The sequence below is a fragment of the Eublepharis macularius genome, chromosome 1 (genome assembly GCF_028583425.1).
Source record: "Eublepharis macularius isolate TG4126 chromosome 1, MPM_Emac_v1.0, whole genome shotgun sequence".
Lineage (NCBI taxonomy): Eukaryota > Metazoa > Chordata > Lepidosauria > Squamata > Eublepharidae > Eublepharis > Eublepharis macularius.
In genome coordinates, this window is record NC_072790.1 from 182,721,771 (window position 1) to 182,736,772 (window position 15,002).

Below are 15,002 nucleotides of genomic sequence, written 5' to 3' on the forward strand. Positions count from 1 at the left end.
AATGAACTATCAGCCAATATACTTCCATACATCCTACAAATAAACAATACCATCCCCATAGCACATAATTTTGAATATAAAACTTCTAAAAACTTGAGATTAAGAGTCAAGTCTCTCAGAAATTCACTCATACTCCAGAAAACGTAGAAACAGTAAACTTCAGAACCATATCTGATGATGGGCTTGTTTGCTTTCAATGCAACTACACTTCCTTATTATTCTTAGATGATTTTTCAAATTGGTAGTGATTAATTTTATCAAATGTAACAAATGCTTATTAAACATTTATATTGTACTGACCACATATTCTGTTTTGCACCCCAGCTTTCAGAGAAAAGAAACTGGAGCTGAATAAATAAGGGAGGTATAGCTGTACACTGCCTAAATTGTAAGCAGCAACAAAATACCAGATTATACAATGTCTTCACAGGACATGGAATTTCAGGTAGTAATATTCCACACTTCTGGAAGCTGAATGAGCAAGTATCTTTTTAATTCTCTTCTCAGTTTATGAAAACATAAACTCCTTTTTCCTCCAATCCTCCCCAATCATCTTGTTAAGTATTTGCTGAATGGGTTATGTACCAGCTTGCTAAAATTTATTTTAGGTTTCAGTTGGGTAAGTGTATGAAAGCAACATGTTTTAAAAATGTGTTTCTCCCAATAATCTTTATCACTCAATGAAACAATATTTTATCTTTGAAACCTAATGGATACATTTTGTTTTATATGCAATGTCTATACTTGATAGAAATATTTAACATAACTTCCTGCTGGGGCTGTTTTGACTTGGGGAAACACTGCAGAAAGGAAGGTAGGAGCCTCTCCTCCTCCCACACCAGAGTTCCAAGCAGAACTGTGGACTTTAAAAATGCTCACCTCATACTTTTTTGGAGGAATATCTAATTAGGACTCCTCCAAAAGCAAGTTTAGGAAAATGCCTGTACTACGTCTGTATTGCTCTGCCTAGCCTCAGAAAAACAAAGTAGAGCTGACATCGTATCACTTTTTACTATCTGTTTCAATTAACAAGATCCTGCACAGGCAACTTGCAAATAAGACTTCCACTGTTAAATGACATACTGAGAAAGTTATAGCCTTATGTGTTCTTGCAGCTGAATTCAACATAGAGGTGTGACAACCAATAAAAGGAATTTATTCTCCTAAGATTTTGGAGCAGGGGTCCCCAACGTGGCGCCCACTGACGCCTTTCTTGCTGCTCACCAAGTGTATTTAAAAAGTAGGTGGGGCCAGGTGGGACTTTTGCCAAGCATGGCTTCTGATTGGCCACTGGAGATCTGATTGGCTGTGCAGATTTTTAAAAACATTGCTTTGGCAAAAGCTGCTTCCACAGCACAAAGTCTTCACTGTGTTACTGTAGTTAAGCTGTAGCTAGGGTAGCCAGGTCCCCTGACCCTCCTAGCAGAAGCAGGGGGTACCCAGAGCTTTCCTTTGTCTTCTTTCCGGAAGCCTCCTTGTGGGTGCACAAAAGCATGTGCATGAGTCTGCACCGGCACAATGACATCACTTCTGGGAAGTGACATCATCGTGCAAGGTTGGGGAGGGTACACACACGCTTCACAGCAAGCCAATTTGGGCTCCAAACAGGCCCAAATTGGCCTGCTGTGAAGTGCGAGCGCACTCTCAGGGTAGCGTGATGACATCAGTGATGTTGTGGTGCTGGCTCCAGGAGTGCACCTGGGAGTCCCGTTCCCCACCTTCTTCCCCATTACAGAAGTTTTTAAAAACCCTTCAGGAGGCTTCCTAACACAGTCTGGGAATAGACTAGTTACAGATTCAGACTGGAATTTATGTTCATCATAACATATGACATCATGAGCCAGTTTGGTGTAGTGGTTAAGAGTGTGGGACACTAATCTGTAGAACCGGGTTTGATTCCCCACTCCTCCACTTGAAGCCAGCTGGGTGACCTTGGGTCAGTCACAGGCTTCTTCGAGCTCTCTCAGCCCCACCCACCTCACAGGGTGTTTTATTGTGGGGATAATAATAACATACTTTGTAAACTGCTCTGAGTGGGTATTAAGTTGTCCTGAAGGGCAGTATATAAATCTAATGTAGCTGTTGCTGTTGTTGTTGTTATGAACTTTAAGCGTTAAACTGCCTCTGAACGATAATTTATTTATTTGTTTGTTTATTATATTAGATTTTTAGTCCATTGTCCCCGCCAAGCGGGCTCAGGGCAAAGCACAACATGTTAATTTACATAAAAACACATAAAAGCAGATAAAACATTACAATAAAATTTAAAACACTACATACAATAAAAACTTCTCAGGTGGCGATGGAAGAGTCACTTCATTTCAGACATGGCCCATATATCCATATTTACAAATATATATAGGGTAGTGGACAGATCTTTTCAAGTCAAGTCAAATATGGCTGGTGGGGGCCCAGCCTAGCGTCCGCCATATGACTGGCGGAACATCTCTGTCTTACAGGCCCAGCAGAAGGATAATAAATCCTGCCGGGCCCTGGTTCCATCAGACAGAGAGTTCCACCAGGCCGGTGCCAGGACCAAAAAGGCCCTGGCTCTGGTCAAGGCCAGGCGAGCCTCCCTAGGACCGGGGACCACCAAAAGTTTTTTTTGTGTAGAACAAAGTGTCCTCTGGGGTATATATAGGGAGAGGCGGTCCCACAGATATGCTGGACCCAGTCTGCATAGGGCTTTATAGGTCAGCACCAAAAGCTTGAACTGGACCTGGTACTCAACTGGTAGCCAATGCAGCTGGCATAATATAGGTGTTATATGTTCCCCTGTCAGGAACATATGTTCAGCCTTATATCATTCAAGGCATTTCTCTTGAACCAGATTGTTTCTGACAAGCTTCAGTAGCCTAAACATCAAGTTAGACTGTCTCTAACCATACAAATTGGCTGTTTTCCCAAGGGTCAGACTGAACTATTACAGGTCTGCTCATCCCCACAGACAGGTCTAAAATGATCACCCTCTCATTTTCCTAAGGCAGAGCTAATCTCATTCTGCACTGCTTTTGAGGCAGAGCTACACTTTCTGCATCTGCTCCATTGCTGAGGCAGACCAGAAACTGCCAGCTGCTACACTTTCCTCCACATTCAATCAGATCTCTAAATGGAGACTGGTCAGGACAGCATTTAAATAGGCTCAGGCACTAACAGATGATTGGCTGTTTCACCCTCAGGGACTAGACAGACTCCTGCCTGTCACAAGAGTTATAGGCAAAGGAATAGGTTTCCAACCTCCAGGTGATCCCTGGAGATCTCCTGAAATTACTATTGATTGCCAGATGACAAAGATCAGTTCCTCTGGAGAAAATGGCAGCTTGAAGAGTGGACAGTATGGCTTTATACCCTGCTGAGGTCCTTCTCTTCCCCAAACTCCATCCCAAATCTCCAGGAATTTCCAAACCCAGAGTTGACAAACTCTAGTTGAAAGGCGGCAGAAACATCTTGTTAGGGTACATGCTCCCTGGCCTTTATATTTTACCTGCTGTGACAGCTGCTTGCTACAAAGCTGATAAAGATTTACTATCTTCCCAGAGAGAGATTTTGCTGATTTGAAACCTTCTGAAAATAACATTATTTCAGCAATGAGTTTATAGTCTGGTACCATCATTGAGACAGGCCGAAATAATGATTTTAAGTTGTCTGGAAGTTCAACACGACCTTTATATCTTAAAAGGAAAGAAAAAAAATCACTAGTTTTACTTTTATAACCAAAAATAAAAACATATAAAAATTAATGATTGGTAAGTTTAATACTTAACAACAAAAATATATATAAAGCCATAATAATAAAGATGGATTAGTTTCCCCACAATATAGTTGTGGTATATTATATGGATGCTACCACTGGAAGGAAATCTTTTATAAGGAAAACTAAATGAAAATTGAAATGGTAATGAACATTTTTTGTCTATCTCTCTAAAAATAGCTACCCAGACTGGGGCGGGGGGTGAGGGGAATGTGTGTGCACATGCATGTCTTCAATTTATAGCCAACGAATGCAACTCCACAGAGTTTCCAAGGGAAGAGATTTCAGAGATAGTTGCCAACCTCCAGGTAGTGGCTGGAGAGCTCCTGGAATTACTACTCATCTGCAGACAACAGAAATCAGTTCCCCTGGAGACAATGGTTACTTTGTAGGATAGACTCTGTGACATTATACTCTGCTGAGGCTGCATGTCCCTGCATAGAAAACCTGGCCTTCCTTGATGCTTAACTTCTGAGATCAAGCTACCTGGACCATCCAGGTCAGGGCATCCAGACTGGTACAGAAGTTAAAATAATGGAAAATGGTAGTTTAATACAGCAATATTAAACTGTTTTGCCTAGCACTTGGGATTATAGAAAAAAATAGCATTTCTTTTTACTTATTTCTTACCCTGGATTCATGGTAATAAAGATTCCGCAGAATGGTTTTAGCCGCATTTCCTTCCCTTCCAGAACAAATCTGTGGCAAACAACAGCTTCGTTATTTTGTTTCTGAAGACATATTGCATGTTAACAGTATGTGGTTCATTTATACAAATAAAAGTGCAAATATATACTATAAATTAATTTAAACATTAACGTTGAAAATAAAGAATATACCTTAGAACTATCAAACAGAGCTCTAAACCCCCAAGAACCTGACTATATGGATCCTGAAGAATATACAGAAGTATGTGCACTCTTTTTTTCTCTTACAGGAGAAAATCCTGTTGTATGGGTTGATAACAGAACTGGGGAAATAAGCCAGTTACCCCACATGCAGAGTTGCATTTTGTAAATGTCCACTGCAACAACAGGATTTCCATAACAGAGAGAACTTCAGGATGTATAACATCCTGCAGCTTTCCATAATAGAGAGAAATTCAGGACGTATAACAAAGCACCAAAGTACTCAGTATGTCTGGCCATGCGTTGGGTTTCCCTGACCCAACTTGCTGTCCCAGCAGCTGCACAACAGCTGTGAGGCAGGGCCTTGATTTGGATTAAAACCATGGCACTGGAGCTATGGCCTCCACCTCTGTGCCATTTTCCTGAGCTGAAAAAGCACTGGGAGGCATAGTTTCACCCCCTTGCAGTATTGTGTATACCCTGAATACTACAGAAATCTCTTGACTGGGTCAAGAAATAAACACAGGGGTTTGTTTTCACTCCAAATGGGATAAAATGGAATCCTGGGGAGAAAACTGCTTAAAATCTGCCCCTGCTCTCGATTTCTCTCTCGATTTTGGGAGACTCTTAAATAACTAATGTTTAGTGAGAAGAAAATCACATTGTCAGGATTCTTCATGTGTGCATTTTAAAAGCAATAAAATGATCCCTGTGGAAGTGGTTATTTTTGAAGGAGATGACAAATAGGTTTTTAATGTTGTTCAGCAGTACTCCCCTGCAACACAAGAAAAGAGACAAGCCTCTTTTTTCTGCCCCAAAAATAAAGATATGGAGTTCTTTCTTCCTGCAGGAGTACATCTGCATTCTTGAAACAGGAAACATAACTGCAAAACAACTCTTTAAAAAATTTTTTAAAAACATTTCTCAGCACAAAAGAAGGTAGTTTTGAAGAGGTTTATTTCTTTGTGTTTTTTACATAGTTTGAGACTATTTAGACTATTATTCATCGAGTGTTCTACTGACCCGCCACAGTAGGATCCTAAAGCTTCCCAAAGCCCTAGACGGTGTTCTTCCCGCCAACTGGTCTTCCTGCCAAAATGGTAACATAACATGTAGAAAGAAGATGGGAGAGAACCTATCTCCTCAGACCTAACACTGCTGTCCACACACTCTCAGTTTTGGCCTCGTTTACAGAATCTGTTTCCATAGCATAGTGCCTGGAGAAAGTTGAGGTTGTAGACGACATTATTGCCCAGCAGATCTCCTAAAAAAAATACTTCGAAGGAAACTGCCAGGGAGTTCTGCACCTTGGTGGAATGGGCATGTATAGAACATGGACAACAAAACTTCACTAAGGCATAACAGGTGGTGATAGCAGAAACCAACCAACAAGAGATTGATTGTGACAAAGCTGTCAAACCCTTTACTTGGCCAGAATGGCAAACAAACTGATTATATAACCTCCTGAAGGACTGAGTCCTCTTTAAATAACACAACAGTGCTCTATGAACATTCAACATGTTCCATGTTCTTTCTCCATTATCACAGAAAAAACACAGGTAAGACTATAGGTTGACTGATGTTAAAAAGGGATGCCACTTTGGGATGGGAAGACCAGTTAGTCCTAAGAACCTTATCAGGATAGAAACATATAAAAGAGGGACATGGTAGATGGCAGAAGAAATAGCCACTAAAAATAATAATAATATTTGATTTATATACTGCCTCTCAGGACAGTATAATGCCCACTCACAGTGATTTACAAAGTATGTTATTATTGGTTGTTGTGGGTTTTCCGGGCTGTATTGCCGTGGTCTTGGCATTGTAGTTCCTGACGTTTCACCGGCAGCTGTGGCTGGCATCTTCAGAGGTGTAGCACCAAAAGACAGAGATCTCTCAGTGTCACAGTGTGGAAAAGATGTTGGCAGGTCATTTATATCTACTCAGGAGGGGTGGGGTTGAGCTGAATCATCCTGTAAGAGTTTCCCAGGGTGTGGAATGCTAATGGCGGGAGGCTTCACTGTATCCTGAGGAGGTTCTTTTGCATATGGATTGGTGCTTGATGTGCTAATCTTCTCTGCAGGGCTATTGTCGGGTATAGAGTGTTTTGTTAGTGTGGTGTTTTTCAGAACTGGAAACCATGCTCTGTTCATTCTTAAGGTTTCTTCTTTCCTGTCTGCCTTTGGGTAAAGATGCACCCGGTAATATCTCCACGGCACAATCCGTCCTCCTGTGGGGAGGTAAAGAGTTGGCTTCTTCTTCAGTGAAAGCTTGGATATAAGCCCTGTACTGTTTAGGTATTTGGTTGATTTCTTCTTGAGTTAGAAGGGCTTGCTCAATGAGGGTAGGGTTGTTACCCCAATTTTGGTTCCAGCGGTGATTTTTACATGTATCATGGGAAAAAGTGATACTTCCAACTGCCCAGTCTATATAGGGGTTGTGATCCCACAACCACCTGCTTCCCAGAATCAACGGATATTTGGCGGTGGCACTAATTATGAATGATCTTGTCTCCCAATGCTGTCCCATGCCTGTGATGACTGGCACGGTTTTGGTAGTGACAGGATTCATATTAGTGCCATCCATTTGTTCAAAGATGACTGGAGTTTCCAGCTCTTTAATGGGAAGTACTAATCCATTTACTAGGGCTGGTGCAATAATGTCTCTAGAGCAGCCCGAGTCTATGAGAGCTTGAACGCGGACATGCGTTTTCTTTCTGGATTAACCAATGTTACTGGTATGAAGAGTATGGACCCATGAGGTCTGTTCAGAGTAGGAACTGACTGATCTTTGATCTGCCGTTTGGGTCCTTTTACGACAGATCCATTTCGTTTCCCGAAGCAGGACTCTCTGGGTTTTCCTCCCCGATTAGAGCTGTTGAATCATAATCCATAATTTCTTCTAACTCTAACCCTCTCTCGGGAGGATTTCTATGAAATGCCCCTTTGCCTCTTGTTGCTCTTGGAGCTGGCGTTGGGCGGGTTGGCGCAGGTAGAACGGCGGGGGCTGGGCGCCTTGGCAGGAACGGAGTTCTTTGCACAGGCCGGTACGGACATTGCGCCGCAAAGTGACCGCTTTGTCCACACTGCAGACACAATCCTTGTTGCCATCTAGCATCTCTCGCTCCTCTGGTAGCATATCCAGCACCCCTACTTCCTCTCACCAGTACTGAAGAGCGCCTTTGTCCAGTGTTTTGCTGTTGCTCGACTAAGCATACTTCTTGCATGCGATTTTCTATTTCACAAGCTAACTGAATCCACCCCAAGAGGGTGGGGGGATTATCTTGCATGAGGGCTCTATCCAACAATTTGGGATTCATGCCTTGTTTGAACAGAATTATTTTGGTGGACTCCTCACACCTTGGGCATTTTGCAGCTAGCTGTCGGAATTTTGTAACATAGTCTCTCGCCGACATGCTGCCTTGCCTAATAGACTGTAATTCTGTTCTGGCTCTACTCTCTTCCAAGGGGTCTTCATATTGGGCGCGAAGCGCATCGACAAGACCCTGCAGAGTATTCAATTCGGGGGCCCCTAAGTCATAAAGGGCTACATACCATTCTGCCGCCTTTCCTTGCAGACGAGACCCCAAGTGTTCGATTTGGCTGGCTTCGTCTCCGAATAAATGTCCCCAACGGTTAAAAAATGGTAAGGCTTGCACTAGGAAGAACCCTAATTTGGAGGGATCTCCATCAAACGTGGCTTCCAGTTTCACCCACCCCATTGGCAATTCCGGGGCTCGGGCAACTGGCGCCGGTAGAGGGTAATATTCGATTGGTACCTGTTGGGGCTGAGGCGGAGGGTATTGGGGCCCCGGTTGAGGTTGCAACGGGGGAGGACCCCTTGGCACTGGTCGAACTGGTGGAGGGGGTCCTCTAGGCACTGGCTGTAGCGGTGGAGGAGGCCCTCTGGGCACCGGCTGTCGCAGCGGCGGCGGACCCCTCGGAGCTGGAAGTCGATGTGGAGGAGGTAGTTGAGGAGTTCCTCCCGGTATTGGCTGTATGGGCAAGGGAGTTATTCTTGGCCCTGGCGTCGGGGTTCGCCGAGGAGTGGTGCCTCTTGGTATCAGAGCCACAAGTCTCGGCAAAAACGGTTGGCCTCCCGTCTGGGTTATAGGTATCGGAACTATTTGTAGCTGAACTGTTGTCGGCGTGACGAGTGGTAGCCCCTGAGGCTGACTCGTAGTCGGCGTGAGTGTCGGGGTCCCTCTTGGAGGATGCTGAGGAGTACCCCCAGATTGAGACGAGGTTGTCGGAGGCTCCTCCGGTGGTTGTCCCCCTCCTCTTTCTTCCTCACATTCTTCTTCTTCTTCTTCTTCTTCTTGTCCCGGGACAGGATTTGACAGTTGTTCATTTGGATCCTCAGTAATCGGGGGCGGTTGGTTAGGGTCCGCCATCTCTGTCTGGGGAACGATCTTCTGCAGAGTTGCCAGACTTTGACTGATAGTCTGCATCCCTACAGGGACTGATTGATTCCCTTCTGTTCCCCCGACCACTAGTACGGAGAGTAAATGGACTGCATGGGCCAAACTTTCCTCCATGCTCGTCAGTCTCTCTTCTAAGATTTGTACCCGACTCGAGTCCCCTGCGGCGGCCTCAGTTCCCGTACCCTGATAGGGCGGTTCGCTGGGACCTTGTGGGGCCTCTCTGTATTCTGTATAAGATTCTGCACAGGTTGCTCCAGGCCAAGGTCGTATTTCCCCCATGCCTTGGACCCCCGCACCTTGCTCTTCTTGCGATCTCCCCGCCAGGATTCCTTTCGCTAATCCTGTGACCGCCGAGATTCCAGCATCCACGGCTATGGTTTGGCTTTGTAATTGTATCCACAAATGTTCATTCAGACCTTGGTGTCCCGTCCACGGGATGACCTCCGCATAGTCCCAACTCATCACGTCGCGACGCAACGTTTCCCAAGTGTGGGTACTCTCCGAGGCTCTTCGATCCCATTCCAACTGGTCAGACTCTTGATTCCAATAATACCAAGGTTGACTACTGGAGTGCTCTGCAATCACCTCGAGACTCCGTCGGCCTTCCATCGGGGCTTGCACGAACATCGTACTTGCTCTCCTCTCCCTTGAGTCCCTTGGTCTCGATCCCCACTGTGTTGGCGTTGGCAAGGAAATCAGTGGGTCAGCGGCGGCTGTAGGCCGGGTATCTGTCCTACTGGGCGCGAGGGTGTAGATTGTAGTAACAGAGGACCCTGTCCCTCTTTGAACGGGTCCTTGAGATTCCAGTCCTTGAGAGCCGGGAGAGGCATATGGATCAAACAAAGGGTCCCTGTTGGGTGCAGCTTTGGAATCCGTCTTCTCCGGCTTAGGCATTGGAAAAATGTGATTCGTAACAAAATGTCAGATCTGTGGCTAAATAATAATTGTAATCCAGACTACCTTCTGCAATCAGACAAGAGTCCGTTGTTTCCAAAAAGATTTACTGAAAAAGCAATCATTATAGTCCACTGGCCCAGATGCAATATCTGGGTTGGTACACGTGTATTGTTACGAATGACAGGCAAAGCACAAGGTACAAAGTATCAGATCCCAGCAGACCAACCTCCCCCCATAGTTCTCAAAACAATCTCTTTGAAGCTGAGAAAACGAAAGTTTCCCAAGGCTGGAAAAGCAATAGCCAAAACAATCCTCTTCTGTGAGATAGCTGCTCGGAACATCTTGGCACCTGTGAAAAAAGCACTTAGAATACTGAAAGAATTAATATGGAGTCCCTTTGGTTACACACACGGGAAGAACATTCTAACCCTGACAGATTGGACCTAAGGTATTACTGCTAGCAAAGCATCTGAATTTACTTTCAAAGAAATACCTGACATTAAGGCTATCTTTGGCTGCCTTGATTGCTTGAATCTGTGATGCAATTGCAGAAAGGACTTCTACATCAATCCGATTGAATTCATCAAAACAACACCACGCTCCAGACTGTACCAGTCCACAGAAAAATTTCCCCATCACCTAAAAAACCCAGAGAGTTTCACAAATATATATCTTATTTTAAAAGGTTATTATCTTCCTTTTTTGCACAAACAAGAGTAAAAGCAGCTTTCAACAGAAGTATAAAACAGCAAGCACTGCAATAAAAATTCAACATAAAACCAAAAACTACACACAATGCCAACAATTCTGTTTTGCTTTACTTCCTAAAAGTCATGAAGAAGGAAATCCCAGGAATAACCTTTTCAGAAGTTGAAAGCGACTGAGGAGATTGGAGACAGGAACTCCTGTTTTACCCTGAAGGACAGTAGTGTTCGGTTAGGTTGTATTGTGCCCCATCTTACATTGTGAACAGTCTTCCTACCTGCCTCTCCCAGGGTTGACTTGATAAAGCGGGGGGTTGACCTTGGGCTCCCCCAATTCCCTCTCTTCAGGGACAGACCCAAGATGAGTGAAGGGAATCTGGGCCAATTGTCTTCCTAGCTGGGCCTTTCTTTCTTCAGCACCGCTCTCCTCAGCTGCGCTGCCTGCCCACTCAGGCCCCAAGAGGCTGCAGCTACTATCAGGCTTCTTCTCTGGCCTGTTCCCTGATGCAGCCTATTGCCTGAGACCTACCTTTCTCCAGTCAGGAGAGAAAGAGGGAAATTACACGAGGTCATGCAAGTATCTAGAATCGTGTCTGTTCCTACCTGCCCATGTCCATTTTACCCCGATGAACATGTGTCCTGTAGCCCTAAGTCTGTGCACATGTTGGGTAACTGGTGTAGTCGCAGTAGTGAGTGTCCATAGTTATAATCTGTGAGTTGCCATTGCAGAGCGTTGATTTTGAACAGCTTCTGCTTCCCTCTCCCCTCTTTTTGCCCTTAGATTTGGCTTACACTCAAACTGTTTTGCTTTTAAACTGGCAAGTTTTAAATTCTCCTGTTTTCTAGTTGACACTGCCACCTCCCTACTCCTCCTTCCCGCTGTTCTCTAAAGACTCCTCAAGTTTCATGAAGATTGGACTTCGGGAGCCGTTTTATGGGCCCCAAAAGAAGGTGCCCCAGCCACCTTCAATCTCCATTATTCCCTATGGGGAAAACTAGGGGAGCTATCGAGGGGGACAGAGGTGGCATTTTGCAAGAAAATCCACCAGATTTGTAGAGGATCTAGTCCTATCTGTCCCCTAAAGACCCCCCAAGTTTCAAGAAGAATCAACCCCAGGAAAGGCATGATCCATGGGTTTCCCCAGTTCCTGTCAGTGTTTCTTCACAGTAGGAAAAAATGGGGTGGCTGATAGCATTTTCTTTGGCTCTAAAATGACCTTCCCAAGGTCCAAAATCCCCCAAATTTGCAGGTGACCTACTCCTCACTGTCCTCTAAAGACCCCCCAAGTTTCAGGGAGAATTAATCCCAGGAAAGGCATGATCAATAGGTTTCCCCAGTGCCAGTCATTTTCTCTTCACAATAGTAAAAAAGTGGGTGGCTGATGGCACCTTCTTGGGGGGGGGGCTAAATTGCTCCCCAAGGTCCAATCTCCCTGAAATTTGGGGGGGGGGGTCTTTAGAGCACAGTTAGCAGTAGGTCCCCTGAAAATTGTGTAGATTTATTTTGCAAAATACCACCCTCATCCCCTTGGATAGCCCCCATAGTTTTCCCCATAGATAATAATGGAGATCAGAGGTGGCTGGGGACAAACAGGCAGGAAAGAGTTGATTCCGGCTGACAGCAAGAAATGCTTCCATGGCTTCTGACATGGGGATTGCCCACCCCTCTTTGTATAGATACCCCCCTTCCTGGCAGGCCAAGCTGCAAAATCTCAGCAGAGGTGTGGAATCCCCATTTTCCGTCCCCCCTGGAAACCCGGTGGGTTTTTATCCCGATATATCCAATTGAGTAAACAAGTCTCACTCTCAGAAAAGCTGCAGAGGAAGGTTTGAGCATGCGTGAAGAGAAGGTGTATCATGGGATACCGTCTCTTGTCTGGAAGGAATGGGGAAGAGACACGTGCCAATCTGAGCATGGGATCAAGTGCAGTGTGACTGCATTGTGCGAGTGAACAGGAAAGCAACGGGGAAACGTGTAAGTGCATTCACATGTCATATGTGTGTCATTCGTCTTGGGTAGTTTGGCTCTGAGACGGCTGCTGGGGAACTTCTGAGTGTGGCCATACCTTTGCTCCTTTGAGCTGTCTGCCTCCACAGTTCTTGGGTGAGGCTGCCCTCTGCTGGATGCTCCTCTGGAGTAACTAAGTGCAGAGGTAGGGCTGCCAATCCATAAAACTTGTTTTCCTCCCAAAATGCAGTAGTATCAGAGGTAGTGTTAGTGAAATTAGATTTCAAAAAGAAGTTTAGTGACATAGGAAAAAAACCTCTAACCTCCTAAATTCTGTGTCAAATGAACCATGTTTCATACCTTATCATCCAAACCTTCAGAACAGTTAAAGACCAGACAGAGTTTTCCCAGGGCCTAATGGGAAAAAATACTGCTTTAGAGAACAAAAAATTAGGCACACACAAACACACGGAGGCAGGACCAAACATCTAATTTCCTATCTTGGGGGGGGGGCAAAGGGGGGCTTGTGTGCAGCTGTATTGTAAAGCCTTTTCAACAAATAAAAATATAAGGTTTCATGAAGGGAAGCCAAGGATTGCTTGGCTTCCAGGATGGCTGGTAGAGGTGCAGATGGCAGGCTTGCAGAAGGAGGGGCCACAGATTGTACTGACATGAGCTGTGAGGCACCACTTAAATGGGGTTTATAATTTTTCTTCTTTGGCATCAGATATGGAAACCAGTACTAGCATTTCAACACTTTACAAGTGATGTGTACACTGAGTCTTTCCTAGAGGGTAATAGGTGTTGACCTATTGATAAGCCAAAAACTGAAGGAATGGCAGTCAGCAAACCCATCAAGAAGATGAAAGGTTTAGTTCCTGCCTGGTGATTTTCTCTCAATGAACACAAATGCAGACTTTATGGTGCTCACCAATACAACGTAGACTGCAGTTGTGGCCATCACATCACGAGCTCTCCTCTCCAGTGGTGGCAGTTTTTAAAGACTATTTCTGTTGCCACAGGTTCTTAATAACAACAACATTCGATTTATATACCACCATTCAGGACAACTTGACGCCTACTCATACTCATACAGTATGTTGTTATCCTCACAACAAACACCCTGTAAAGTGGGTGGGGCTGAGAGAGCTCCTAGAAGCTGTAACTGACCCAAGGTCACCCAACAGGCCTCAAGTGGAGAAGTGGGGAATCAAACCCGGTTCTCCAAATTAGAGTCTTGCACTCTTAACCACTATACTAAACTGGCTCTCTGAAGCATGTACATTGCCAAAAAAAATCCTATCTACTCTGTATACAAAAACTGAAGAAAGTTAATTATATACACTTGGACAATGGTTCCCAATCTTTTTGGCATGGTGACCCACTAGTCCAAATTTTGGTATAATGACCCATTTTTTAAAAAAGAGCATGCACAAATCAATAAGACTGTAAAAGACTGGGACCCACTTTCACTGCAATCTACTTTTGGGTCAGGGCCCTCAGATTGGAAAACATTGCACTAAAGGAAGTATATACATGAATTAAGAACCAAAATAGAAGTAATTAACTCTTAAGGGATTTTCCCCCCAGAGAATCTCCCAACTGAAGAACCACTGCAGCAGACAGGAGAATGGATTAGAAACATTTGTCTCCTCCCCAATGTACAAGCTGCATCTCTGAAGGGAGAGGCATTTTTGCACCTAAACACTAGTTCTAGAAGTTTCCAAATTGAGGCTCTGCATAGGTGTAAAGCCAATTAATTGTTTACATTATTTATAGTCCACTTTTCTTACTGAAATTCAAGGCAGATTCAACACAATCAACAGCTTGGGCATTCAATAAACAACACAATAGGCTACCATTTGTAGAAATTTGAAAACAAGCAGAAATTTGATACAAACAAAACATAAGATTGAGGACATGACATAATTCATGACAGTAACAGGCAGTGCCTAGTAGTATAGTCTACAGTCCCTATCCCTTTATTTTAAGCATCTCTTTAAACCACTTCATTATAGCACAGTCCTATTACTTGTATAAGAAAGTCCTCCTGAATAATTTGGGTTTGTATAGGTTGTAGAAACCAGGAGAGTGGGAGCTTTCCTGACTTCATCAGGCAGTCTGTTCCATAACGTAGGGGCCACTACAGGGAGCCAGTTTGGTGTGGTAGTTAAGAGCAGCAGGACTCTTAATCTGGAGAATTGGGTTTAATTCCCCACTCCTCCACTTGAAGCCAGCAGAGTTACCTTGGGTCAGTCACAGCTTCTTTCAGCCCCACCCACCTCACAAGGTGATTGTCATGAAGATAATAACAGAACAATCAACCAACAAGAGGGAACGACTTCCCAATATACTCCAAGCCAAGCCAAAAGAGCACACAGGCTCAAGGAAGTCACAACAACATGCAATTTATGCAGTGCAAATTAAATAG

At 44.3% G+C, this 15,002-nt stretch overlaps 1 protein-coding gene across 1 annotated transcript in view; it reads right to left on the minus strand.

Annotated features, from left to right (window-relative positions):
- Positions 1–15,002, minus strand: part of DNAH14 (dynein axonemal heavy chain 14) — a 447,800-nt gene that overhangs the window by 284,328 nt on the left and 148,470 nt on the right. The window contains exons 26-29 of the mRNA XM_054972406.1: positions 12,932–12,985; positions 10,413–10,558; positions 4,382–4,450; positions 3,485–3,671 (exon numbers count right to left, since the gene is read on the minus strand). Coding sequence (XP_054828381.1) covers positions 3,485–3,671; positions 4,382–4,450; positions 10,413–10,558; positions 12,932–12,985 — 456 coding nt within the window. The remainder of the gene's footprint in view (positions 1–3,484; positions 3,672–4,381; positions 4,451–10,412; positions 10,559–12,931; positions 12,986–15,002) is intronic.